At 50.4% G+C, this 27,072-nt stretch overlaps 1 protein-coding gene across 1 annotated transcript; it reads right to left on the minus strand.

Annotated features, from left to right (window-relative positions):
* Positions 1–281: 281 nt before the first annotated feature.
* Styxl1 (serine/threonine/tyrosine interacting like 1) lies at positions 282–27,002 on the minus strand. Its single transcript, XM_042686936.1, has 10 exons — positions 26,998–27,002; positions 17,733–17,842; positions 15,533–15,594; positions 14,442–14,550; positions 14,229–14,279; positions 8,784–8,929; positions 7,225–7,370; positions 5,248–5,345; positions 3,125–3,237; positions 282–420 (listed from the first exon to the last, which is right to left on the minus strand). Exons 2-10 carry the CDS (start codon positions 17,836–17,838, stop codon positions 292–294), a joined length of 960 nt encoding a protein of 319 aa, XP_042542870.1. The 5' UTR covers positions 17,839–17,842; positions 26,998–27,002; the 3' UTR covers positions 282–291.
* Between the last annotated feature and the right edge of the window lie 70 nt (positions 27,003–27,072).

A 27,072-nucleotide genomic window follows, 5' to 3' on the forward strand; every position in this document is an offset into this window, starting at 1 on the left:
CTGTGTACAAACACAAGGCACCCCGTGTAGCAGCCTCCAAAGCTTCCAGGTCCTAGTAGTGTGGCAGCGGCCCCAGCCCGGGGCATCCCCAGGAATGCCTGTGCAGGTGTGTTTCTGCAGAGCCTGAACACCTGCACCTGTCACTCTAGAGAAGGGCTTGTGAAAGAACGGAAAAAAAGGCCACAGGACACCCACAGAGACTTCACACAGCAAAGGCTCTTCTTCCATACCAACCCTGGACCTAGGCTGCCCAGAGTCTGCTGGCCCGCAGCCCCCAGCAGGGCGCAGCCCTCAGAAGAACTCAGTGATGTCGGTGATGAAGACCCCCAGGATTGTACTCTCCCACTCCAGCAGCTGGGTCACCAGGCCCTGGTTGGGCCTCATGGTGGGTTTGCACTGTTTGACATGGTTCCAGGACCTCTGTGAGCACAGAAAAAAAAAAGAGACTTCAGCACAGTTTGGGGTGAGGAGGGCTCAGGAGTATGGGGGAGAGAAAGGGGAAAAGGCGGGGAGGGCCCTGCCCAGGGGTCCCCAGATGGCTGAAGGGCTAGGGACGGGAAGAGCCACAGCCTGGAGTGAAGTAAGGCAGAGCAGGGGGAGCTGCCTGGGACATGGCTGCACCCCTATGCTGAACAGCCTCCATGACAAGAATCGGGAACAAAAGGATTCCAGATCAGAAAGAAAAAAATTGTCACTGTTTGAAGATGACATGATTATGCATGTCCAAATTCCAAAGGATATGTAACATGTCAGAGCTAACACAGGAATTCAGCCAGGTTGCAGGATAACAGAATCAACACATTTCTTTTTTATTTTCTTTGCTAGTCCTGGGGCTTGAATCAGGGCCTGGGCTCTGTCCCTAAACCTCTCTGTGCTCAAGGCTAGCACTCTACCACTTGAGCCACAACACCATTTCTGGCCTTTTCTGTTTATGTGGTACTGAGGAATAGAACTCAGGGCTCATGCATGCTAGACAAGCATTCTACCACCAAGCCACATTCCCAGCCCAGAATCAATGCATTTCTATATGCAAATGACAAACTGTCCACACAGAAACAAGTGAATTCATCCATTAAGATGCTATCAGAAGCCAGGCACCAGTGGCTCACATCTGTAATCCTAGCTACTCAGGAGGCTGAGATCTGAGGATCGCAGTTCAAAGCCAGCCCTGGCAGGAAAGTCTGTGAGACCTCGAATTAACCACCAGAAAATGGGAAGTGGCTGTGGCTCAAGTGGTAAACCACTCGCCTTGAACTGAAATGCTCAGGACAGCACTTAGGCTCAGAGTTCAAGCCTCATGACTGACCAAAAAAAAAAAAAAAAGATTCTATCAAAAAGAATAAAAGGGGCTGGGAAGGTGGCTCAGTGGTAGAGCGCTTGCCTTCCATTCCTGAGGCCCTGGGTTCGATTCCTCAGCACCACATAAGCAAAAAGAAAAAAAGCCGGAAGTGGCGCTGTGGCTCAAGTGGTAGAGCGCTAGCCTTGAGCTGAGGAGCTGAGGGACAGCGCCCAGGCCCAGAGTTCAGGCCCCACGACCAGACCCAAAAAAAGAATAAAATATTAGAGCCTGGCACCAGTGATTGATGGTTCATGCCTGTAATCCTAGCCATCCAGGAGGCTGAGATCTAAGAATCACAGTTCAAGGCCAGCCCATCTCTAATTTCACAGAAAGAAGCTAGAAGTGGTATTGTAGTTCAAGTGGTAGAGCACTAGCCTTGAGTAAAAAGGAGCTCGGGGGGACTGGGAATGTGGCTTAGTGGTAAAGTGCTTGCCTAGTATGCATGAAGCCCTGGGTTTGATTCCTCAGTACCACATAAACAGAAAAAGCCAGAAGTGGTGCTGTGGCTCAAGTGGTAGAGTACTAGACTTGAGCAAAAGAAACTTAGGAACAGTGCCCAGGCCCTGAGTTCAAGCCCCAGGACCAGCAAAAAAAAAAAAAAAAGGAGCTCAAGGACAGTGCCCAGTCCCAGAATTTGAGCCCTAGGAACAGCAATTTTTTTTAAAAAAAAGAAAAGAATAAAACACTGGAAGTGGAGAGGTGGCTAAGCAAGATCAAGCAAGAGGTTCTGAGTACTGGAAAACACACAAAAAGAATGAATAAAATATTTAACCAAGAGGCAAAAGACATATAGGTGGTGCATACCTTTAATCTCAGCACCCAGGAGGAGGAGACAGGAAGATCAGAAAGTTTGAGGCCAGCCTGTGCTATAAAGTCAGACCCTGTTTCAAAAAGCCAAAGTAGTAATAATAATAATAGGAAGAAGAAGGAAGGCAAGAGAGAGGAGAGAGCAGGGAGGAAGGAGGAGGAAGGAAGAAGGAAAGAGGAAGATAGGAGATTGCCACAGGCCAAAAATGGGGCCTTGTGTCATGGGAGTGGAGTGTATCACCAGAAGTGGAATGACCAAACATCTGGGACTCTTTACTCCAGGACTCTCCCTCCAAGAGAACACGGTGTCAGCACTCCCAAACTTTTCATCAGTAGGCTGTAAAGAAGCTTATTTCTTTTTATTTGGTGATACTGGGGTTTGAACTCAAGGCCTCACTCTTGCCAGTCATGTGCTCTAATGCTTAAGCCACATCCCTTCCATTTACTTTATTTTGTTTTTCAGATAGGACCTTGTGCTTTTGTCAGAACTAGCCTTAGACCAGATTCTCCTATCTTTGCTTGCTGAGTAGCTGGGTTTACAGGCGTGGGCCACCAGGCCCAGCTTCTGACTGTGGTTATTCTCTCTCTCCTTCCCTTTAAACATACCTCCTGGAAACTGAGGAAGCCATTCAGGTCCCACCTGAGCCCTCTGAGATCACAAAGAAGCCCTTGAAAGAGCAATTCCTAGGAGCTAGGAGGCCTGGGTCCCTCTGGGTTCACAGTTGCCAGCTCCCTGCTCCCCTCCTCCTTTGCTCTACAGATGGCACCGCAATTCTGTGGCTCCTTGGGCTCTCTCTGGGATTGCCTGGTGGCAGACAAGCAATGTGGTGCCATGCAGATGGGCCTGGCCTAGGGTGCCCTGGCTGGGTAATGGCTAACTTTGGAGTCTCCCCCCCTCATGCTGATGCCTGTCTCCCCCAGGCCTGGCTCTGACTCTGCCTCCTGGGTGTGGCTGTGGGGCCATCCCCGAACACATACCCTCAAGGTCTCTGTATTCCGATGCATTAAGTAGGCCACCACTGCTGCACAGCTGCGACTGATGCCCAGGGTAGAAAAGACCAGAATGGCAGATTTAAGCTGAATGTGAATTTCTGCAGAAGGAAGGAAGGGGGTAGGTTATACATGGCCCCCTTCCCTGAGGATCTGGATGGTGGGTCAGCAGAAGTCTGGACGGAGAGGGGGTTCACGGGACTGGGTGCAATGACTCATACTTGTAGTCCCAGCACTCAGGAGACTGAGGGCCAGAGGACAGAGTTCAAGAACAGCCAGCAATACTGCAAGAGTCTCAGAAACCTCAGGCTGGAGCTGGAACTCAGTGGTAGAGCACTTTGTATGGTGTACAAGGCCCTCTGGCATCTCCAGAACTACACACAAAAAAAGAGAGGAATCTATGACCAGCTCACCAAGTGCTAGGCAAGCCACGTGCCCCTCTTCTGGAAAACCGGGTCCTTGGGAGCTAGGCCTGGTTGTGCATGGCAGTAATCCCAGCTACAAGGGAGGCCCAGGTAGGAAGATCTTGGTCTGAGGTCAGCCCTAGGCAAAAATGCAAGACCCTGCCTAAAAAAATAACGGAACCAAAAAGGCTAGGAATGTGGCTTAAGTGGTAGAGCCCCTGCCTAGCAAGCCCTAGGCTCTGAGTTCAACCACAAGAACAACAAGAAAGATTTTCCAACCTGACGGGCAGTTCCAGAGAATTGCCAGGCTTCCAGCAGTCCAGGCTGGGGTGTTTCCTGGCTTGCACAGGGTGCTCAGGCACTGGCAGAGGCTGTGTGCAGCCTGGTGCATACTGGCTTCGTTACTGGGGGGGGGGGGCAGGTAACAGCAAAGTATCTAAGCCACAGTCCTCACCTGGGGGGCGGGGGGACGGTGCAACACTCCTTCCCCATGGGGCTGGACGCTGAGCCTATTGGTGGGCACAGATACATCCACGACAGGGCTATGGTGAGACTCAAGGTGGCAGAGTACTTGCCTAGCAAGTGTGCAGGCCCAATCCCAGGAAGGGAGAAAGGGAGAAAAAGGAAGAGAATGATTTGCCATAACCATGTAAATCTCCAGGCTTTATGCTGCCCATTGAGAGGGTAGGAAGCTTAGGCTGGCCGGGTAATCCCCAGCAACGGAAGCCACACACAAAGTCACAGACTGTCTGAGCTGGAGGAAACTGAGGTACAAAGCATGGAAGCACTGGCTTCCAAGCCCCAGCGCTGGGGCCCAGGGTAGGGCCTCAGGCCTCAGGCCCTGCCATCTCAAACAAGACAAAAGTAGTCTCAGCTTCTCGTCTTAAGCAGGTGACTGTGGGGATCTGCTGGGCAAATAAGGGGTGGCTGGGCCCCAGTGCCGTCTCCAGCCCCTCCCGTAAGGCTCAGGCCAAGGGATCTCATGGTCACCAACCAGGGCTAACTTGCCTCAGCTTTGTGAGGTGCTGGGATTTTAAATCACACTTGCTAGGCAGGGATTGCACCACTTGGGTCACACACAGCCCTTTTGCTTTTGTTTATTCTTTAGGTAGGGTCTTGTGTTTTTGCCTGGACTGGCCTCAGACTATGATCCTCTTATCTATTGCCTCCCATCTAGCTGGATTCTGAAAGTACAAACTACCACATTGAGTGTATTGATTGCGATGGGGCCTTCATAACCTCCTGCCTGGGTTGGCCTCTACTGGCCACCCTCCCAATCCCTGCTTCCCAAGTAGCTGGGATTGTAGGCGTGAACCACTGTGCTCTGCCTCACCATCCTACCCTTGTTAGGCAGCTGATAGGCATCACTTGTGTGATGGGAAGAAAAGGGGGAAGAGAGTGTCCGCCTGGAGAATCATGGGAATTGGGGTTGGGATTTAGGGTCCTTCACCCCACCCAGCTGGGCAGGGCTCAGGCAGGGACTGGCCAATGCCCTCACTTTATCACAGGTTCTGAAGAGCCTGGCAGTCTAGTGGGGGCCAGAACACAGGGCGCTCAGCCCCCGGGCAGTGCTTACCTGGACCCCATTGCTCCCATGGTAGACCTACGGTTGCCTCTACATATGTGAGCCTCATGCAGGGCATGGCCACTCTGGGCCCTGGCTGTGTCAGGGATGGGCGTGGACAGGGGACCGGAAATTCTCCTTACCCAGGAAATGGCAGATGGGGCGCAGGAAAGGGATGATGTTGGCCTCTGGAACGTCTTCTATCTTCACATGCAGAAGGTAATCTGGGTCCTCCTGGAAACTGCAGAGAGACCCACATGCTGGCCCATGGACCTGCACACAGCCCACCCTGTCTTCTGCACTGCAGCTCCACTTGTGGCTTTTTTTGAGTGGTTTATTGGAAATAAGAGTCTCACGGACTTTCCTGCCCAGATTGTTTTTGAACAGCAATCCTCAGATCTTAGCCTCCTGAGTAGCTAACAGGCATGGGCCACAAGCACCCAGAATTTATATTCTCATTAATCTCCCTCCTTAAAATTTTATTCTCTTTCCTTAGACACTATGTATTTCTTATTTCTTCTATTTCTAGGAATCTCCTTTTTTCCCTTTCTCATTGCAAATTATCTCTACTTTCTATATAGTTTTTTTTTGTTGTTGTTGTTGGTCGTGGGGCTTGAACTCTGAGCCTGGGCGTTGTCCCTCAGCTCTTCAACTCAAGGCGAGCGCTCTACCACTTGAGCTCCAGCGCCACTTCCATCTCTACTTTCTGTTAGTGATTGTGGTTTTTCTTTTTTTTTCTTTTTCTTTTTTTGTTGGTCATGGGGCTTGAACTCTGGGCCTGAACGCTGTCCCTTAGCTCTTCAGCTCAAGGCTAGTGCTCTACCACTTGAGCCACTGTGCTGCTTCTAGTTTTCTGAGTGGGTTATTGGAGATAAAGAGTCTCACGAACTTTCCTGCTCGGGCTGGCTTTGAACAGGGATCCTCAGATCTCAGCCTCCTGAGTAGATAGGATTACAGGCGTGAGCCATCCTCACATGTCTTTTTTTTTCTTTCTTTTTTCTTTTTTTGGGTTGGTCGTGGGGCTTGAACTCTGGACCTGGGCATTGACCCTCAGCTCTTCAGCTCAAGGCTAGCACTCTACCACTTAAGTCACAGCACCACTTCTGGCCTTTTCTGCTTACGTGGTGCTAAGGAATCGAACCCAGGGCCTCATGCATACAAGGCAAGCACTCTACCACTGAGCCACCTTCCCAGCCCCCTTTTTGTTCTTTTTTTGTTGGTTGTGGGGCTTGAACTCTGGACCTGGGCACTGTCCCTGAGCTCTTCAGCTCAAGGTGAGTGTGCTACCACTTGAGCCACAGCACCACTTCCTGTTTTCTGGTGTTTACTTGGAGATAAGAGTCTCACAGAGCCGGGTGCTGGTGGCTCATGTCTGTAATCCTAGTATTATTTTGTTACCAGATGCCTCCCTAAATTCTTGTATTGTTTTCATAAGTTCTGCCTGAAGCAAGCCATTTCAGCTTTGAGCAGGAGCTGGCAGAGGCTTTCCTGCATGCTAGACAGTGACAAATGTCTATGAATATGTCCAAGTTTCTGTGCGTCTCTGTGTTTCTATTTGTCTCTGTGTTTCTGTCTCTGTGTGTTTGTGTCTGACTATGTGTCTCTGTGCATGTCTTTTTTTTTTTTTTTTTGGGTCCGGTCTTGGGGCCTGAACTCTGGGCCTGGGCACTGTCCCTCAGCTCTTCAGCTCAAGGCTAGCGCTCTACCACTTGAGCCACAGCGCCACTTCCAGCTTTTTTCTTTTTGCTTATGTGGTGCTGAGGAATGGAACCCAGGGCCTCAGGCATGCAAGGCAAGTGCTCTACCACTGAGCCACCTTCCCAGCCCTGTCTCTGTGCATGTCTATGTGTGCATGTGTCTGTGCATCTCTGTGTGCATGTCTGTGTCTCTGTGTACGTATGTATCTCTGACACTAGGTCATTTCAGGGTGACTGGCACCATGCTCTTCAGTGCAGGAGGGTCCCACAAGCGGGGGAGGATGCCAATCCCAGACTGGCACAGGTGATGACCAGTAAAGCCTGCTCCAGCGCGTGCTGACTGGGCCCTTAAGAAGGGCTGGGGCTGGGTGGGAAGGAGTAATACACTCTGAGATAAAAGCCGGCAGCTGATCTTCCACTTACAAAGGTGTGGACTCCATGCTCACGTTGACATGGGCTTTGATTTTCAGGTCCTTCTTGATCTTGGGGTCACAGGCCTGCTTGTAACTGCCCAGGTAGATGTGGCCAGGCATGATCTCAATCGGGTAGGGCTCAAAGGCCTCGAGCTCCTGGGTGTGAAAGGATGAGGGCTGCTGGGCCAGGGATGTGGGGAGGCAGAGGATGCTTCAGAGCGGTGCTGAGCCACAGAGGGCAGGGCCCGCTCCACAGTGCCCTGGTCCAGGGCTGGAGCATGTCAGATGCGGACTTCTGATGAACATCATTGTGTAGAGGGGTCCAGGTCAGCCCAGAGGCAGGCCTGGCTGTTCCCAGAGCCCTCGGCAACAGAGGGCACAAGGGAAACCATGAGTGGGGCCCAGAGAAACTCCCAGGAGGGGCCAACAGCACTGCGCAGAATCACACAGGACTAGAGTGAGCACAGCCCTCCACCTTCTCTTCACCCCAGCCAGTCACACAGAACCCCCGTGCTGGGCTCCCCAACACTGAAGTGGTTAGAAGAGGAGAGGAGAGGTCCTACAGGAGGGACACCTACAGCTGACACCGCCCCCACCCCAACTCCACATCTCCCAGTGAGCCCAGAGCTAGCTCTGGGGGACGAGAGGAGGGATTTGGCCTGATTCTGCCCCACTGGCTTGCAAAGTGAGGCCAGGTGGTAATGAGTTCAAGGCCAACCTGGGTAGAAATTAAGCCTGTTTCAAAAACCCTATCTACAGAAGTGGCGCTGTGGCTCAAGTGGGAGAGCACTAGCCCTGAGCTGAAGAGCTGAGGGACAGCGCCCAGGCTCAGAGTTCAAGCCCACGACCAACAAACAAAACAAAACAAAACAAAAAACTACATATATATATGTATATGCACATACATATACATGTATATGTATATTCCATATAAATACTACATGGCACAGTATAACAATCCCTCTTTCTACTTCCCAGCTGCCAATTCATTCATGGCCAAATTTGTTTCGTTAGAAATCCTAATTCCATCTATAAATATTTCATTCTGGATATATATATATATATTTTTTCTAGTCCTGGGGCTTGAACTCAGGGCCTTGGCACTGTCCCTGAACTTCTTTTGCTCAAGGCTAGCACTCTACCACTTGAGCTATAGCACCACTTCCACCTTTTTCTTGTTTATGTGGTGCTGAGGAATCAAACCCAGGATATTTCCAGCCATATATATGGCTGTGTCAGATTATCTATCTATCTATCCATCCATCCATCCATCCATCCATCCATCCATCCATCTATCTGACACAGCCTCTGACCACCCCTAGATCCAGGGCTCCCCAGTCACCACAAGGCTGTTATCCTCTAGATCCAGCTGGGGTTTAGGGAAATCCACAGCTGAGCATAGAGAGGCCCCCCACCTGCCTTGGCATACATCCCACCCCCTGCTCCATCTCTGGTTCAGTCCTCAGGCTCTGAGTCCACCATGGTGAGACGGACCCCCGCTGTCCCCAGGGCTTGCCAAGGCTGCACCTTACCCCTGCCCTTGTCTCAGCCAAGCCAGCCTGTGCTCACCTGGGGCATCCAGATGATCTTCTGGGTACGGAGGAAGTGGTAGAGGCTTGTGAAGTGCTCATAGCCGCCTCTCAGGACATAGACCGGGTAGCGGGTAAGGTGAATGAGGACCCGACCAAACTGCACAGCAGGCCCGGGCTCCAGTTCTAAGAGTGGAGAGCACAGAGGCCAGCATCCCTATGTGCCCAGAGCTGTTCCTGTCACCTCTTCCTGAAAAGCATTCCTTAGGAAGCCGGAGCCCGGCAGGTAGAGAGGGACATGCTACAGTTGAAGTAAAAAAGTAAGCTAAGCTGATGGCTCACAACTGTCATTCTAGCTACTTAGGATACTGAGATCTGAGGATTGTGGTTCAAAGCCAGTCTGGGCAGGAAAGTCCCTGTGACACTCTTATCTCCAATTAAACACTCAAATACTACAAGTAGTGCTGTGACTCAAAGTGGTAGAGCGCTAACCTTGAGCAAAAGAACTCAGGGACAGTGCCCAGGCGCTGAGTTCAAGTTCTACAACCAACAAAAAAGTGGGCTGGGTGCATGGCTCAGGTGGTAGAGCCAAAGCCTGGCATGGGGAAACTGAATTCAAACTCTGATACTGTCAATAGAGAAATAAACATTCCAACAACAGTTTAACAAGTAGATGGAGATTTTTCCATGTAAATACATACATACACACACACACCCACACACATGTACACACATATACCATATGCTGTATGCCAATCAAGCATACAATTCTGTGCTCTTCAATATACTCAGTGTCAGAGCATTTATCTAGTCACCAACCGCCACACTCACAAACAACCCTGCCAGGAAGGTGGCTCAGTGGTGGAGCGCTTGCCTTGCATGCATGAGGTCCTGGGTTCGATTCCTCAGCACCACATAAGCAAAAAGAAAAAAGCCAGAGGTGGCGCTGTGGCTCAAGTGGTAGAGCGCTAGCCTTGAGCTGAAGAGCTGAGGGACAGCGCCCAGGCCCAGAGTTCAGGCCCCATGACCGGACCCAAAAAAAAACAAAAACAAAAACAAACAAATGCCAGCATTTCCAGGCCCTTCTCCATTTTCCCTGAGCTCCCAGCTTCTCTTCATGTCATGTTCTAGTTAACCACAGATCTTTTTGGTGGTGGTTATCATCATGGGACTTGAACTCTGGGACTGCGCAATGGCCCTGAGCTCCTCAGCTCAAGGCAAGTGCTCCATTTGAGCAAGAACACCACTTCCAGTTTTCTGGTGGTTAATTGGAAATAAGAGTCTCAGGGACTTTCCTGCCTGGGCTGGCTTTGAACCTCAGTCCTCAGATCTCAGCCTCCTAAGTAGCTAGGATTACAGGTGTGAGCCACCAGCGCCCAGCAATACCTCATCATTTTCCATGTGGATCTACCATTTCATATGCTGGCCAGCAACTTGGGACAGTTCCAGTATCTCCACACTCCCTCCAACAATTGTTAGCATCTTTAAAAAAAATTTATTATGCCCAACCTAGGAGGGGTAAAGTGTTGCTTCATTGTTTTGTTTTTGCAAAAGGGTCTCATTATGTCTTCCAGGCTAGCCTTGAACTTGTGGTCCTCTGTCCTCAACTTCTAGAGTACCAGGGACTACAGGCGTGTACTGCATCCTGCATCTCACTGTGGATTGGTCATTGCCTTCCCTGATCTGTAGAATTCCAAAGACTAGGTACAAACTCCATACCTGTGGTGGGAAGTGTGCAGAGCTAAGCATCAGCCCACAACCCTGGATCCAACCTGTGGCATGGTTGAGGAGGAGGAGGAGGGGCAGGAGGAACAGGAGGAGGAAAAACAGCACAGGAGTGGAGGAAGACCAGCCTCCTAGGCCCTGCCCTGCCATCTGCCAAGGGGAGGCTCAGCAGTAGCCACCCATCACCAGAAATAATGAAGTTCGTCCTTCTCAATTTGCTCACTTTGACCCCCATTGAGTGCCAGTTCTTCATTGCTGGGAGCTTGCATTCATTACTTCAGCAGGAGGGGAAACAAAACAGCAAGGAGGCCCTGTTTAAGGGAGGAGGGGACTTTAGGTCAGGTGGTTTTGTTGTGTTTTGTTTTGGCCAGTCCTGGGGCTTGAACTCAGAGCCTGGGCACTGTCCCTGAGCTTCTTTTGCTTAAAACTAGTGTTCTACCATGTGAGCCACAGTGCCACTTCTAGCTTTTTCTGTATATGTGGTACTGAGGAATCGAACCCAGGGCTTCATCATACTAGGCAAGCACTCTAGTATGTAGCCATTTAAGTCAGATTTTTTTTTTGTCAGTTGTGGGGCTTGAACTCTGGTCCCTGGGTGCTGTCCTTCAGCTCTTCAGCTCAAGGTGAGCAGTCTACTACTTGCGCCACAGTGCCACTTCTGGTTTTCTGGTGGTCAATTGGAGGTAAGAGTCTCACAGGCTTTCCTGCTGGGGCTGGCTTTAAACTACAATCCTCAGATATCAGCCTCTTGATTAGCTAGGGTTACAGGCATGAGCCACTGGCACACGGCTTTAAGTCAGATTTGAGATTCCTGACTAGCCAGGTCTCATGAAAGGCAGGCTTTGCTGACAGAGGGATAATGTTTTCCCAGATTTCCCAAGCTTCTTTTCCTATGTCAAAAACTTGGCAAGGCCAGGCACTGGTGGCTCATGCCTGCAATTCCAGCTACTCAGGAGGCTGAGATTGGGGAATTGTTTAAAGCCAGCCCTGGCAGAAAAGTCCATGGGATTCTTATCCCCAATGTACAGCACCCACCCAAAAAAAGAGAGAACTGAGTAGGAGCTTGAGGTCTTGTTCAAGCCCCAGTACTGACACAAAAGACAAAAACAAAAACAAAAACACCCCAGCTTGAACAGATTGGGAACTTGTGACCCATATTGCTTAAGGAAGGATGGACACAGGGTATTTCATAAAAGAAAGAAGGGGTGCCAGGCACTGGTGGATGGTGCCTGTAATCCTAGCTTTTCAGGAGGCTGAGATCTGAGGATGGAGGTTCAAAGCCAGCCCAGGCAGGAAAACTGGAAGTGGTGCTGTGGTTCAAGTGGTAGAGCACTCGCCTTGAGCTGAAGAGCTCAAGGACAGCGTCCAGAGTTTAAACCCCACAACTGACAAGAAACAAAAAAAGGGGGGTGCTTTTTAGCACTGCTTGGAGAAAGATTTCCAGAAACCAAGACCAAGGAAGCTACTTCCTGGTTCCTAAGACGCCAGGTGAACCAGGTGAGGCATCTGTGTGCACACACATGTGTACAGGTAGCACGTGAAAACTTCTAGCGCCCATTTTCCCCAGGAATTCTGCAGCCCCCATGGTAGGCAGTGGTGTGTGAAGCCCGGGAAGGAGGGAAGGGGGCGGGGTTCCCAAGGGCAAGGGCACTGCACCCCCTGGTACAGGCCCACTCACCTCTCCCAGCAGTCAAGGGAGTTTTGGCTCTTGACACAGCAAAGCCAGAGCCCATGGGGTGCCACCTCCTTGGTGGCTTATACGGCACACCCGCTGTGAGGCCACAGGCTTCCCCCAGGCCCACGGGTGCTTAACAATGGGGAAAGGGCAGTGGTCAGAGGAACCCCAACATGGTCTTGGGCCTAACAGATGTTGCATTTACTCAAAACATGCCATTTGAACTGAGGAAAATGCCTGGTATTCTCTGTGTGGTTTGGGGGTTCCTATCAAGTGAGAATGGGGCCCTACAAGGCCAGTGATGGAATGGATAGAGGATCCCAGGGTCCAATCTATGACCCTAGGACTGCAAGTGGGAGTCCCAAGGGAAGGGCTCTAAAGCCAGAGGGCACCAGAGAGGGAAGCACAGGCAGAGCCTTGGCGCCACCCAGTGGCAGGCGCTGGGACTGCACCCTGGAACGGCATATGCCCCAGCCTCAGGGGCCCCAGCCAAATGAGCACCTTGGAAGTGACAGTGTATGAACACTCAAGCCCCATGTGACTTCCCCTCCAGCTCACTGCCTGGGTTTGAAAGACAGACCAGAGTCAAACTGCCTGGCTCCCATCCCGACTCCACCACCAAGCCCATGAGGAAGCTTGAAAATATGGCCACAGCCCAGTGTGATGGCTCATGCCTGTAATCCCAGCTACTCAGAGGTAGAGACAGGAGGCTCCAGAGTTTGAGGGTATCCCAAAGCTAAAGTTAGCAAGACCCAAATCCGAAAACAAGCTGGGCATGGCAGCTACACATGGTAGTCCCAGCCACTGGAGTAGAGGAAGTGGGAGGACTGAAATCAGAAAACAACTTGGCAAAAGCATAAGAACCTATTCCAAAAGCAAAAGGACACTGGGTACCGGTAGTTCACGTCTGTAATCCTAGCTACCTAGGAGGCTGAGATCTGAGAATCACAGTTTGAAGCCAGCCTGGGTAGCAAAGTCTATGGAGCTGTGGGTCAAGAGGTAGAACGCCAACCTTGAATGAAAAAGCTGAGGCTGGGTGCAGGTGGCTCATGCCTGTAATCCTAGCTACTCAGAGGGCTGAGATCTGAGGATCACAGTTCAAAGCCAACCTGGGCCGTAAAGTCTGTGAGACTCTTTCTTACTTCCAATAAACCACCAGAAAACTAGAAGTGGTGCTGTGTCTCAAGTGGTAGAGCGCTAGCCTTGAGCTGAAGAGTTGAGGGACAGCGCCCAGGCCCAGAGTTCAGGCCCCACAACTGACAAAAAGAAAAAGCTGAGATAATAGCTTCCAAGCCCTGGGTTCAAGCCCCAGTACCTGTATAAAACCAGGGGAGGGCTAGGGTGTGGCTCTAGTGGCAGAGTGTTTGACCAGCATGGGCAAGGCCATCTGGGTTCAATAGGAAGGGAGAGAAGAAAGAAAGGCCTGCCAGCCTCCCTGGAGGGTGGGCTAGACTTTGTAAGGACTAAAACAGCCCAGATGAACAGGAAATAAAGGCCATGGCTTCCCCCTTATCTCTGGGCTCACTCAGCCTGGGGAAAACCAGCTGCTATGATTTCAAGTCAGCCAGGCAATTCCTAGGAACTGTGGAGTGGTGAGGAGCTGAGGCCTTCAGCCTCCAGCCAGAATGAAACTAAGGCCTCCCCGGGAGCTGAGGGAGGGAGTCACTTCAATGCTATCAGTCCTGGCCCAAAGCCCCAGTGACAGCAGCTACAACTGACTTTTTTTGGTTTTTTTTTAACTAGACCTGGGGCTTGACCTCTGGGCCTGGGCGCTGTCCCTGAGCCTCTGGGTGCTCAAGGCTAGTCCTCTACCACTTGAGTCACAGTACCACGTCCTGTTTTTTAGTGGTTAGTTGGAGATAAAAGAGTCTTACAGGGACTTTTCTGCCCAGGCTGGTTTTGAATTGTTATCCTCAGATCTCAACATCCTGAGCAGCTAGGATTACAGGCGTAAGCCACTGGTGCCCAGCAAGCTTCAAACTCTTGATGCTCCTACCTTTGCCTCCTGAGTGTTGGGATTATGGATGTGCTCCACCATGCCTGGCTGTTAAGTATTATTGTTGTCTGCTGTTAAAAAATACCCACCTAGGATATCTTCCTCCTCCTCTTCTTCCTCTTCCTCCTCTTCTTCCTCGTCTACTTCACCCTCCTCTTCTGCTTCATCCACCTCATTGGCTTTGTCCTCATCTGCTTTGTCTTCTTTATCCTTTCTGTCCTTGCCCTTGTCCTGGCTGCTGCAGCCATGCTGCTGGCTGTGTCTCTTGAGCTTGGCCTTGAGCTTGTCTTTCCTGTATCCCTGTTTGGGTCTGAGGCATACCTCCAGCGAGGTGGTGTTTTTATCATACACCACACAGTATCTCACACACTCCAGATCCACGGACTCAGGGATGAGATACTGGTTCTCCTTCTAGGGAAGCAGAAAGGTGTGTGGTGGAGTCTGGCTGAACACACATTCCCCACACACCAGCGCCCCAAAAGGCCATGCTCACTTTCATAGGCATGCAGCTGGGAGTACCTCTACTGCATTCGGTTGTCTCCCACAACCGAACCATCTTCTCAGCAAGACAAGCACAGCTACTGAAAGGCTGCTACATCAAGGGCCTAGCAGCCTTTCCCTACCTCTAGAGGAAAACACACTGCCACAGAAAAAGCATAAATTGAGGATAGAGATTGGGCTCAAGGTCAGCCTGGGAAGGAAAATGTTGGCCAGACATATCTCATAAAAACAACAGAATATCAGCAAAAAAAAACAAAACAAAAAAAACAGGGCTGGGAAGGTGGCTGATAGTAGAGTGCTTGCCTAGCAAGGGTTGGATTCCTCAGTACCACATACACAGAAAAAAGCCAGAAGAAGCACTGTGGCTCAAGTGGTAGAGTGCTAGCCTTGAACACAGAGAGGTTCATGCCCAGGCCATGTTCAAGCCCCAGGACTGACAAAAAACAAGACAACAACAAAAAACTGGGCATGTGGATCATACTTGTAATCTCAGCTAGGCAGGAGGCAGAGATAGGAAGATCATGGTTCAAAGTCAGCCCTAAGCAAAAACTATGAGGCATTCACTGAAAAGTAAACTAAAAGCAAAAAGTGCTAGGGATGTGGTAGCTTGCTGCGTCAGTGGGAGCCGGGTGAGGGCAGGGACACACTGTGGGAATCCTCAGGGCCTGTAACAGCGCCTTGCCCCGCAGGGAGTCAGGAGCTGCTCACCCTGAAGGAAGTGGTGGCACCATTGGAAATGGGGGGAGGTTGCTGGGGGGGGGGGACTGCCACCGTGGATGCAGTGTCCCACAGGAGGTGCTGAGTCCTGGACTAAAGGCAAAACCCATCCCCCTTTCCCACCCTCCTGCAAGGCCGCCAGCCGGACCCCAAGGCTCTGACCGCAGCTGGATACCTTCTTCACCAGGATGGCCGTGATCACGTGACTCTCATCATATTCCTTTTTGGAACGAACATCTGGAAAGGAAAAATGTTCAGCTCAAAACTTGATTTGCAGGGCTGGGAAGGTGGCTCAGTAGTAGTGTGCTTTCCTTACATGTATGAGGCCCTGGGTTCAATTCCTCAGCACCACATAAGCAGAAAAAGCCAGAAGTGGTGCTGTGGTTCAAGTGATAGAGTGCTAGCCTTGAACTGAAGAGCTGAGGGACAGTGCCCAGGCCCAAAGCTCAAGCCCCATGACCTACAAAAACAAAAACAAAATAAAATCTTAATTTGCAAAGAAAAAGGGGACTATGGGTCTGGAAATGTGGCTTAGTGGTAGAGTTCTTGCCTAGCATGCATGAAGCCCTGGGTGAGATTCCTCAGTACCACACAAGCAAAAAAAGCCAGAAGTGGCACTGTGGCTCAAGTGGTAGAGTGCTAGCCTTGAGCAAAAGAAGCTCAGGGACAATGCTCAAGCACTGGAACTGGGCACTGCCCCAGGACTGGAAAAAAATTTTTAAAAAGGGACCACACTAGCCGGGCGCCGGTGGCTCATACGTGTAATCTAGCTACCTAGGAGGCTGAGGTCTGAGGATCACGGTTCAAAGCCAGCCCAGGCAGGAAAGACCGTGAGACCTCTATCTCCAAAAAAACCACTAGAAAACCGGAAGTGGCGCTGTAGCTCAAGTGGTAGAGCACTTGCCTTGAGCTAAAGAGCTGAGGGATAGCGCCCAAGCCAGAGTTCAAGCCCCATGACGGACCAAAAAAAAAAAAAAAGGGACCATACTGCTTAGCATTGCACCAGCAGTGTCCACTTAGTTCACTAAGCAGTATGATTTGTCTGGCATGTAGGATCCTGCCTGTGTGTTTTCAAGGCTCTGGGCTGTTCCCTAATTCTCACAGCCCCTCGGGAAGCAGTGAAGCCCTGATCTCTGACATGGAGAGCTTTCTCTTGAGGCTACAAAAGGAGAGTTGGGGAGATATCAAAGCCTAAGGGAACTCATATTGAGGGCATCATGAATGTAGACCCAACACAGGCTCTTGAAGCTAAGATCTAAGGTGTGGACAATGCCCAGGCTAGACAGAAGAATGTGGAACAGACACTAAATGTTAAACATAAATCCTAAAACCAGAATGATTTTCTCTTGACTTGTGGGCATAAAAGGACAAACACATTGTAGTCCACCAGCTTGAGGTGGAGGGTTATAAAAAACAACTACCAGGCTGGGACTGTGGCTTAGTGGTAGAGTCTTGCCAAGCATGCATGAAGCCCTGGGTTCAATTCCTCAGTACCACATACACAGAAAAGGCCGGAAGTGGTGCTATGGCACAAGTGGTAGAGTGCTAGCCTTGAGCAAAAGAAGCTCAGGAACAGTGCCCAGACCAAATTCAAGCACCAAGACTGGCAAAAACAAAACAAAACAAAAAACTCAAACTACCCACAGAAGACTGAAATCAGACCTGTGTTTTGTGAGAAAATGGGTTCAGGGCCACTGAAGGTGTGAAAGCCTCGTTAGAAATAATCTAGCCTAGCCGGGCACCGGTGGCTCACGCCTGTAATCCTAGCTACTCAGGAGGCTGAGATCTGAGGATCACAGTTCAAAGGCAGCCCGGGCAGGAAAGTCCATGAGATTCTTATCTCCAATAAACACTAGAAAACCGGAAGTGGCCTTGTGGCTCAAGCGGTAGAGCGCTCTCCTTGAGCTGAAGAGCGCAGGGACAGCGCCCAAGCCCAGAGTTCAAGCCCATGAGTGACCAAAAAAAAGAAAGAAAGAAAGAAAGAATTTAGCCTTCCCAGTGACCACTTTTACCACTCGCATGGAGGGATGAATTCTCGACCAAGAATTAAAAATCACATGGGTCAGGCACTGGTGGCTTACTCCCATCATCCTAGCTACTCAGGAAGCTGAAATTTGAGGAAAGTTGTCCAAAGCCAGCTAGGGCAAAAAAGTCTATAAGACTCTTATCTCCATTACCAAAAAAGTCAGAAGTGGAGTTGTGGCTCAAGTTAGCTATGACACAAAACTTCAGAGACAGCACTTAAGCCCTGAGTTCAAGCCCCAGGACCACACATGTGTGCACATGCATGATTGCATGCGTGCACGCACACACACACACACACACACACACAGAGTTTGCCGCACATCTGCTGTTGCTTTTGTTTTTGTACTTACCAAATAAATAGAGATAGTTGGGTTCAGTTAACCTGGACAGTTTTGTGGCCTGATTCAAGATGTTATAAAGCTTTGTTGGTTCACAAAATAACAATTCAGAAGCCATCCTTCTAGGGGGAATCAAGAGTAAACAGTCAGGTTCAGCAGGGTTGGGTTTTTTTGTTTTTGTTGGTCCTGAGACTTGAACTCAGGGCTTGGGCCCTGCCCCTAAGCCTCTTTGTGCTCAAGGCTAGCATTCTACCAAATAAACTGTAGTGCCACTTTAATTTGTGTGTGCCAGTCCTGGGGCTTGAACTCAGGGCCTGGGCATTGTCCCTGAGGTTCTTTTGTTCAACACTAGTGCTGTACCACTTGAGCCACAGTGCTACTGCCAGCTTTTTCTGTGTAGGTGGTACTAAGGAATCAAACTCAGGGCTTCATGCATGCTAGGCAAGCACTCTACCACTAAGCCACATTCCCAGCCCCCACTTCTGGCTTTTTCTGAGTGGTTTATTGGAACTGAGTCTCATGGACTTTTCTGCTTGAGCTGGCTTTGTACCACAATCTTCAGCTCTCGGCCTTCTAAGTAGCTAGGATTACAGGTGTGAGCCACCAATGCCGGGCTCAGTAGGCTTCTTTTGATTTAAGATGAATGCCCACAGAATAAGACACTGAATTGAAATCTTAATATACTTCAACTTCTTTTTGTCGGTCGTGGGGCTTGAACTCTGGGCTTGGGCACCGTCCCTCAGCTCTTCAGCTCAAGGCGAACATTCTACCACTTGAGCCACAGCGCCACTTCCGGTTTTCTAGTGGTTTATTGGAGATAAGAGTCTCGCAGACTTTCCTGCCCGAGCTGGCTTGGAAGCATGATCCCCAGATCTCAGCCCCCTGAGTAGCTAGGATTATAGGCGTGAGCCACCGGCACCTGGCTTACTTCATCTTCTTAATGTAAGTAATCAGGAAGGTTTCAAAACATTGGGCAAGTGTGCAGAGAAGAATGAAGTACTGAGTACAAAGTATGATACCACAGACATATTATATGAAATACAGGTTATCTCATATAATACTAGGCGGGACCACCAATTCACTGGTCATTTTCCAACTAATTCCTGAGCAACTACCATATAATATATACTGGACATAACCAAGACAGACATGACCTACCCTAATGGGGGTTGCAGGTGCAGACATCCCACCATACAGTAACAGAAGTAGGAAGTGTATCTTTAAGAGGAAGCCTACCCAGGAACCATGGCTCAAGCCTGCAATCTTAGAAACTCAAGAGGCTGGGATCTAAGGATCCATTTAAAACCCACCCAGGCAGGAAAGCTCATGAGACTCCTATCTCCAATTAACCACCAAAAAGGCAGAAGTGAAGCTGTGAGAGGGGAGAAAAAAAGCTCAGGGACTGTGCCCAGTCCCTGAGTTCAAACCCTAGGCCCACCACCAAAAAAAAAAAAAAAAAAAGAAAAGAGGATGCCTACCTGTCAGCGCAGGCGCTATGGGAGCCTCAGGTCCACTTACCCCAGGGGCTTCTGAGTTCCTCTTCTGTCTGGGACAGTGCAGAAGGAACTGGGTGGTGGAGTAGCCTTCTAGACAGGGCATGCGTCTGGATTTAAGGAAAACAGCCAATGGGGATGTTTGATTAGGGGTTGCCACGCCAACCAGATCCATTTGTTCTCCTTGCCTCCCAGGACCTACACTTGGCTCACCAACAGAAGCTCCAGGCCCAGGCATGTCTGGGCCAGTGCTCAGCTGCCAGACCTGGGCCCCTTACAACTGTACTTCTGGTGAAGCATTGGCCCACTGTTCCTGGAAATGCCACACCCCCACGCCTGGTCCCCAGGATTGGGAGGGATGGGACTGAACCAGCCCCTCTCTCCAGCACCCTGTTCTCTACCGGGAAACGCAGGCTACACCAAGACAACACTTCCTGAGTGCTTGGACATGACACGCAGAGATGAGGAAAGACTGATTCCTCTCTTTATCCTCCCCTCTCCTCCTTCCAGTTTCCTCTAGGACCTTTGAGAGTGACAGGCCCAATGGCAGACACCACCATTTGGAGTCTCAGGCCACAGCCCAGTCAGAGCAGGAGCTGATAAGGTGTGTGAGCCCTGGAGCCTTGATCTCAGTTCTGTCCATGTGACCTGAACCTCTATAAAAATGGCTAGACGGAGCCGGGCGCTGTTGGCTCACGCCTGTAATCCTAGCTACTCAGGAGGCTGAGGTCTGAGGATCGCGGTTCAAAGCCAGCCCGGGCAGGAGAGACCGTGAGACTCCTATCTCCAATAAACCACCAGAAAACCGGAAGTGGCGCTGTAGCTCAAGTGGTAGAGCCCTCGCCTTGAGCTGAAGAGCTGAGGGACAGCGCCCAGGCCCAGAGTTCAAGCCCCACGACCTACCAAAAAAAAAAAAAAAAAAAATGGCTAGATGGGGCTGGGAAGGTGGCTCAGTGGTAGAGCGCTTGCCTTACATGCATGAGGCCCTGGGTTCCATTCCTCAGCACCACATAAGCAGAAAAAGCCAGAAGTGGCACTGTGGCTCAAGTGGTAGAGCACTAGCCTTGAGCTGAAGAGCTGAAGGACAGTGTCCAGGCCCAGAGTTCTGGCCCCATGACTGGCAAAACAAAAACAAAAACAAAAAAATGGCTAGATGACCTGAAACCTGTATCAGTGGGACATGGTATCCCTCTGATAAAAGAAGAGCTGAGTGCAGTAATGCACTCCTGCAGTCCCAGCACTTGGGACATGGAAGGCAGAAAGACTGCAAGTTCCAGGCCAGCCTGGGTTAAATAGGGAGGAAGGGAGGAAAAAGGAAAGAAAAGAAGGGAAGAAAGGAGGAAGGGGGGGAGAGGCCAAGGTCCTAAGCATTGCCTCTGTGGACAGATGTGTAGACTTGAAGCCAGCTGTCTGCATCACGGTCCCTTCTCTTAGATCCAGCTCTCATTTCCACCCCCACCTCACAAACACACACTCAGGCGCACATGCTATCAGAGGTGCCCTTGCGGTCCTGGAGGGAGTGGGTCCCCAAGTTCCACTACTGGAGAAGAGGACTGGGGAAAAGCAACCATCTCCCTGGACCACAAGGCTCATCTCCTCAAGTGTGGCTTCTCCTGTGGTGAGCTTAGGCCCCATCCAACTTTTTTTTTTTCCCCTTGGTGCCTGTCCTAGGAACTCAGAGCCTTGGTGCTGTCCCTGAGCTATTATGCTCAGGGATAGTGCTCTGCCGCTTGAGCCACAGCGCCACTTCCAGCTTTTTGGTGGTTCATGGGAGATAAGAGTCTCACAGACTTTCCTGTCTGGGCTGGCTTTGAACCGAGATCCGCAGATCTCATCCTTAGTAGCTGGGATTACAGGTGTGAGCCACTGGTACCTGGCCCACATTTGTTTTCTTTTTCTTTCTTTTTTTTTGGCAGGTCGCCCTGAAACTTGTCCTTGCTGGCCTTGAGCGTGGGTTGCAGGCTGCCAGGCTCAGCGCACCTTGTCAGGTCCTTGGTCCTGACCTGGCTTTGTACCTGGCTCTGTTCGCACTTCCTGCCACCCTAGTCAGCTGCCGTGGGCCACGCTCAGCGCTTGGGAGCCCCTGTCCACTGGAACAGGACTGAACCCTGTGGACTTCCTGAGTCACAAGTACAAGTCAGACTTATTTATCTAAATATGGCTCTGAGTCAGGGGGGTGTGGTGGTACATGCCTATAACCCCAGCTCTTCAACAGGTAACAGCAGGAGGTCAGCTGGGACAAAGCTAGTGAAATGCTGTGTCACAAAGAGGCTAGGGGCATCGGTGGCTCATACCTGTAATCCCAGCTACGCAGGAGGCTGAGATCTGAGGATCACAATTTGAAGTCAGCCTAGGCAGGAAAATCCATGAGATTCTTTTTTTTTTTTTTGTCGGTCGTGGGGCTTGAACTCTGGGCCTGGGCGCTGTCCCTCAGCTCTTCAGCTCAAGGCGAGCGCTCTACCACTTGAGCTACAGCGCCACTTCCAGTTTTCTGGTGGTTTACTGGAGATAGGAGTCTCACGGTCTTTCCTGCCCGGGCTGGCTTTGAACCGCGATCCTCAGATCTCAGCCTCCTGAGTAGCTAGGATTACAGGCGTGAGCCACCAGCGCCCGGCTTCCATCAGATTCTTATCTTCAATTAAACACCAAAAAAGCCCAAAGTGGAGTTGTGGCTCAAGTAGTAGAACACTAGCCTTGGGGATAAAAGCTCAAGGACAGCACCCAGGGCCTAAGTTCAAGTCCCAGGAGGAGCACACAAAAAATCTGGACTGGAGGCATGACTCAAGTGGTAGAGAGCCAGCCTAACAAGTATGAGTTCAAACCCCAGAATGACAAAAATAAACGAAAGGGAACATTTCACACTTTATGTGAATCAGAAGTCAATTAAAAAGAGTGAATTGCTAATTTGTACATGTGCGTGTTTATGTGCTTCAGGTTGTGAATTGTAACTGCTCAGTCCCCACAGAACTTCTCTTATTTTCTAGTTCTTGCCTAGAATTAGGCCACATTTAAGGGTTCTGGAGCCATTGCTCTTGGGCACCCTCCTGTACTTTCCAGGCAGAGTTCTCCAGCTCAACACCTTCCTCCATTAGCATTCATAGATCTCCATTTCCTTGGGCCAACTCAAGAAACCAGAATACAACTCTAGAATAACTTGGCCTCACTGGAACTTTGCAGGCACACGTTGATGTTGGCCCAGTGGCTCTGCACTGGAAGTGGCCCACACTCCAAGTGGCTGGGGCAAGGATCTCTAAGTGTTTTCAGTAAACAATATGTGGGCCAGGAATGAGAGGCCAACTAGAAATCATCTTAATGGAACTTAGGCCAAAGCCTGTGATCCCAGCTACCTGGGAGCTGTAAGTAGGACTGAGATTCTTTTTTTTTTGGTCAGTAATAGAGCCTGAATTCTGGGCTTGGGCACTGTCTCTCAGCGCTTCACCTCAAGTCTAGCACTCTACCACTTGAGCCACCTTCCCAACCCCAGAACTGAGATTCTTAATAGCCCTGGGAGAAAAACACAAGTCTCTACCTGACAATAGAAGGCCTACTTAGCTAGCTTGAAGCCCAGAGTTCAAACCTCAGTAAGGCAAAGGGGGGAGGAGGAGAGGGACTTTGCCCATGAAGGCTCTATTTCCAGTGGAGAATTCTAAAAACCAAGGGCTGGGGAAAGCATGCAGATGAGGAAGCCAGGTATAAATGAGGTCAGGACTGCAGATATGACTCACAAAAGCACAGCATGGCAATATGAACTGGCTCAAACTCCAATCGAGTTCAAAAAGAACTAACACCAGATGACAAAGGGAACCTTCTAACCCCCATCTCTACTTACAACCCCAGTCTATTAGCACCAGCTGGGTCAGAAGCCACTGGGGGTGTAGGAGCGAGGGAGATGAAGAAATAGAGACGTCAAATTTCTCTTCTCCAGGTGCAGAAACCTGCAGAGAGCTAGAGACAGGAAGAAGGGAGGCTATCATTGAGGAATTAAGTTCCGTTTATTTAGGCGAATGGGACAGTAGACTACTGAGGTGAGGACATCCTGGTAACCAGGCAGAATCGAAGGGCAAAGATCTAAAAGTCATTGTGCATGCCTGTAATCACATCTACTGGGAGAGGCAGAAGCAGGAGAAATCAAGGTCCAAAGTATGCCTAGACAAAAGCATGACTGAAAAGAAGCTAAAAGCATAAGACCTGGGAGTGTGGCTCAAGTGGTCTAGCACTCGCTTGTCAAGTGTGAGGCCAAGTCAACCCCAGAACCATGACTGAAGTGTGTCAATATGGTATGAAGACGAAATGCTGCTTATGATCACATGCTGCTTTGTGACGTCCAGCAGCCTTGCTGCTCCATGTCAGTTATCCATGCAAAGCTCCAAGTACAGCACCTGCCAGGAAGCTGGTGCTAGATATGGCAGCTGCTAACGCAATGAAGATAATGTTGAGATTTACAGGGAGGTGGGTGGGAGCGGAGTGTGAGTCTCTCAGTCAAGGTGGCCCAAGAAGAGCACTTCGGAGGTAGCAAGTGCTTGCTCTTGGAGATGGCAACATGGAAGGCATGCATGCAAAAGGAACTGAACTGGGGTGCTGGAGTGGCCCCAGTTTCTCTCCCAGAGCCTCAATTCTTTTTTTTTTTTTTTTTTTGGTCGGTCATGGGGCATGAACTCTGGGCTTGGGCGCTGTCCCTCAGCTCTTCAGCTCAAGGTGAGCTCTCTACCGCTTGATCCACAGCGCCACTTCCAGTTTTCTAGTGTTTATTGGAGATAAGAGTCTCATGGACTTTCCTTGCCCAGGCTGGCTTTGAACTGTGATCCTCAGATCTCAGCCTCCTGAGTAGCTAGGATTACAGCCATGAGCCACCAGCACTTTACACATCAATTAATATGTAGGGATGACTTCAGCCCCAACCCCTCTAGTCTCAATCCCATCTCCTTGGAATAATCCCATCTGTTTGTCCAACTGCCCATATGCTTTTTTTTGCCAGTCCCCAGCTTCAACTGAGGGTGTACTGTTTCTGAGTTTCTTTTGCTCAAGGCTAGCACTCTACTACTTGAGCCACAGCACCACTTCTGGCTTATTCTGTTTATGTGGTACTGAGGAATTGAACCAGGGCTTCATGCATGCTAGGCAAGCACTCTACCACTAAGCCACAGTCCCAGCCATGCCCACATACTTCTATATGCCAAATCACCACCCCTCCACCCCCATTCAGCCCATCTAAAATAGGCTTTTCTTTTTCTCTGGCCAGACCCCTTTCCACAAAGCCCCTGACTACTTCTCCCAGCCTGGGGGCTCCATATCCCTTCCATTCCTCCACCCCGAATAAGCACAGACCCCTATCCATTCTGCCTTGAGACCTGCCCCCATGGTCTCCACCCTCTCCATTTCTGTGGCCACCACCACCACTCTGAGCTTCACCATCTCATGGTAGTCTCCTAAACAGTCTCCCTGCCCTGCACCATCTGTTTGTTCTAACCTCATCTAAAACCAGCTCTTTCAGAGGTCTACTCTTAGGCCAGTCGTAAGTTGGACACTAAAGACAGTGGAAAGTACAGTTCCTGACCCCAAGATACAAAGTTAAAAGATTACCAGAGAACACATATCGTGATAAGAGCAAGGGCACTGCATGTGCTAGTGTCTTGCTACAACAGAAATTATCTGCATCCAAATACAGGCCTATGCTTTGCCACCTCCAGGTTTGCCTGGGTCTCTTTAAAAAAACAAAAAACAAAACTGGTTTTGTTTGTGCCAGTACCAGGGCTTAAAGGCAGATCCTGGGTGCTGTCTGAGCTTTTTCCACTCAAGACTGGTGTTCTAGCATTTAAGCCACATCTATACTTCCAGCTTTCTGGTGGTTAACTGAAAATAAAGTCTCATGGACTTTTCTCCCTGGACTGACTTTGAACTGTTATCCTCATCAGATCTCAGCCTCCTGAGTAGCTAGCATTACAGGCCTGAGCCACCTGCACCTGGCTCCTCTTTTCCCTTGTAAAGGGCCAGATTTTTCAGGCCTCCTTTGAGAACTCCGCTTTCTAGGCATGCGATTGCTCCCACCTCTGGGGCTCCTAGAATACCACCCACTCTTCTCTGTGTAGAAGGTCCTCTCCCAGCTTCCACCTCCACCCTAGGTTAGATTCACCTCCGGGATTCTCACAGCCAGCATCAGTTCTTCTACTGCTACCCAAACAGGTGTTTATGGTTTGCCTGTCACTCCCACTAGACTGCGCTCTTTGATAGCCAAATAGGTTTGGATCTTTTTGTTGTCGCTAATCATGGGGCTTGAACTCAGGGTCTGGGTGCTGTCCCTAAGCTTTTCTGCTCAAGGCTAGAGCTCTACCACTCTGAACTGCAATGCCATTCCTGGTTTTCAGGTGATTAATTGGAAATGAGTTTCACAGACTTTTACAGGCTGGACTGGCATCGAACTGTGATCCTCACATCTCAGCATCCTGAGTAGCTAGGATTATAGCTGTGAGCTACCAGTGCCAGGCTTGGCTCTTTTTCATAGATAAAGATTAGGCAGGAAAAATCTTCACAACTCACTAACAAGTGCAGGGGAGGGAAGAGCAAGGCAGCCATAATATTTCCAATCTTGCTTCTCCAATCACTGTCCCTGGTTCATCTGGGTTTCATATTGCTCAAAGTAATTGCTACACTTGACTCTGAATTTTTGTTTGTTTGTCGATCATGGGGCTTTAACTCTGGGCCTGGGTGCTGTCCCTCAGTTCTTTAGCTCAAGGCATGCACTCTACCACTTAAGCCACAGCACCAATCCCGGTTTTCTGGTGGTTAGTTGAAGAGTCTCACAGACTTTCCTTCCCGGGCTGGCTTTGAACTGCAATCCTCGGATCTTCGTCTCCTGAGTAGCTAGGATTACAGTGTGAGCCACCAGTGCCCGGCTTGACTCTGAACTTTTGAGATTCCGGGCTGCTATGCTATGCCTTGGCCCAGGCAACGCTGAACGACTTAACGACTGAAGTCGGGGCCTCAAGTCTGCCACTGGGGCCATGGTCCCAGTCCTTTGTGTGTCTTTGAAGCACAGTCCCTTTCAGATCTCTACCTCCTGAGAAGCTAGGATTCCAGACATGAGCCACAGACGCACCGCTCTAACTCTGAATTTTTTTTTTTTTTTGCCAGTCCTGGGACTTGAACTCAGGGCCTGGGCACTGTCCCTCAGCTCTTCAGCTCAAGGCTAGCACTCTACCACTTGAGCCACAGCGCCACTTCTGGCTTTTTCTGCCTATGTGGTACTGAGGAATCGAACCCAGGGCCTCATACATGCAAGGCAAGCGCTCTACCACTGAGCCACCTTCCGAGCCCCTAACTCTGAACTTTTTAACAGCAAAGACGGGGTCAGAAATGCCTTTGTATGCCCAGGAGGCAGAAGAGCGGGGTGGACCTTATGATTCCTAACTGAGGATAAACTTCCTCAGCGCCGCAGCGCTAGTTCTACGTTGCTTGGGTCGACGGCGCAAATTCACTGAGCTCGGCTGGGCACCAGAGGTTCACGCCTGTAACCCCAACCACTGAGGAGGCCGAGATCCGAGGATGGCGGTTCGAAGCTAGGCTGCAGCGGAGTCCAGAGACTCTTGGCCCAGAACCCCCTCCGGCCTCACTCCAGGAAAGGGGGGGGGAGCCTGGCTGAGGTCGGGGGTCGTGACCCCTACCGGGCTCCGCGTCGGGGCCTCGGCCTAGAGCCCCACCTGGGAAATGTCTAAGGCGCTGCCTGTCTAAAGACCGTCCTCTTCCGCTCTTGGGTGCGGGGGACTGTTTCCCCCGAGCCCCGCTCGTACCGCGGCTCCCCACGGGCCACGCCGCCAACCCCGAAGCTCAAAACGGGAGCGACGGTCTCCAACTACAACCGCGGA

The sequence above is a fragment of the Dipodomys spectabilis genome, unplaced genomic scaffold (genome assembly GCF_019054845.1).
Source record: "Dipodomys spectabilis isolate Male_0828 unplaced genomic scaffold, ASM1905484v1 ptg000098l, whole genome shotgun sequence".
Classification (NCBI taxonomy): domain Eukaryota; kingdom Metazoa; phylum Chordata; class Mammalia; order Rodentia; family Heteromyidae; genus Dipodomys; species Dipodomys spectabilis.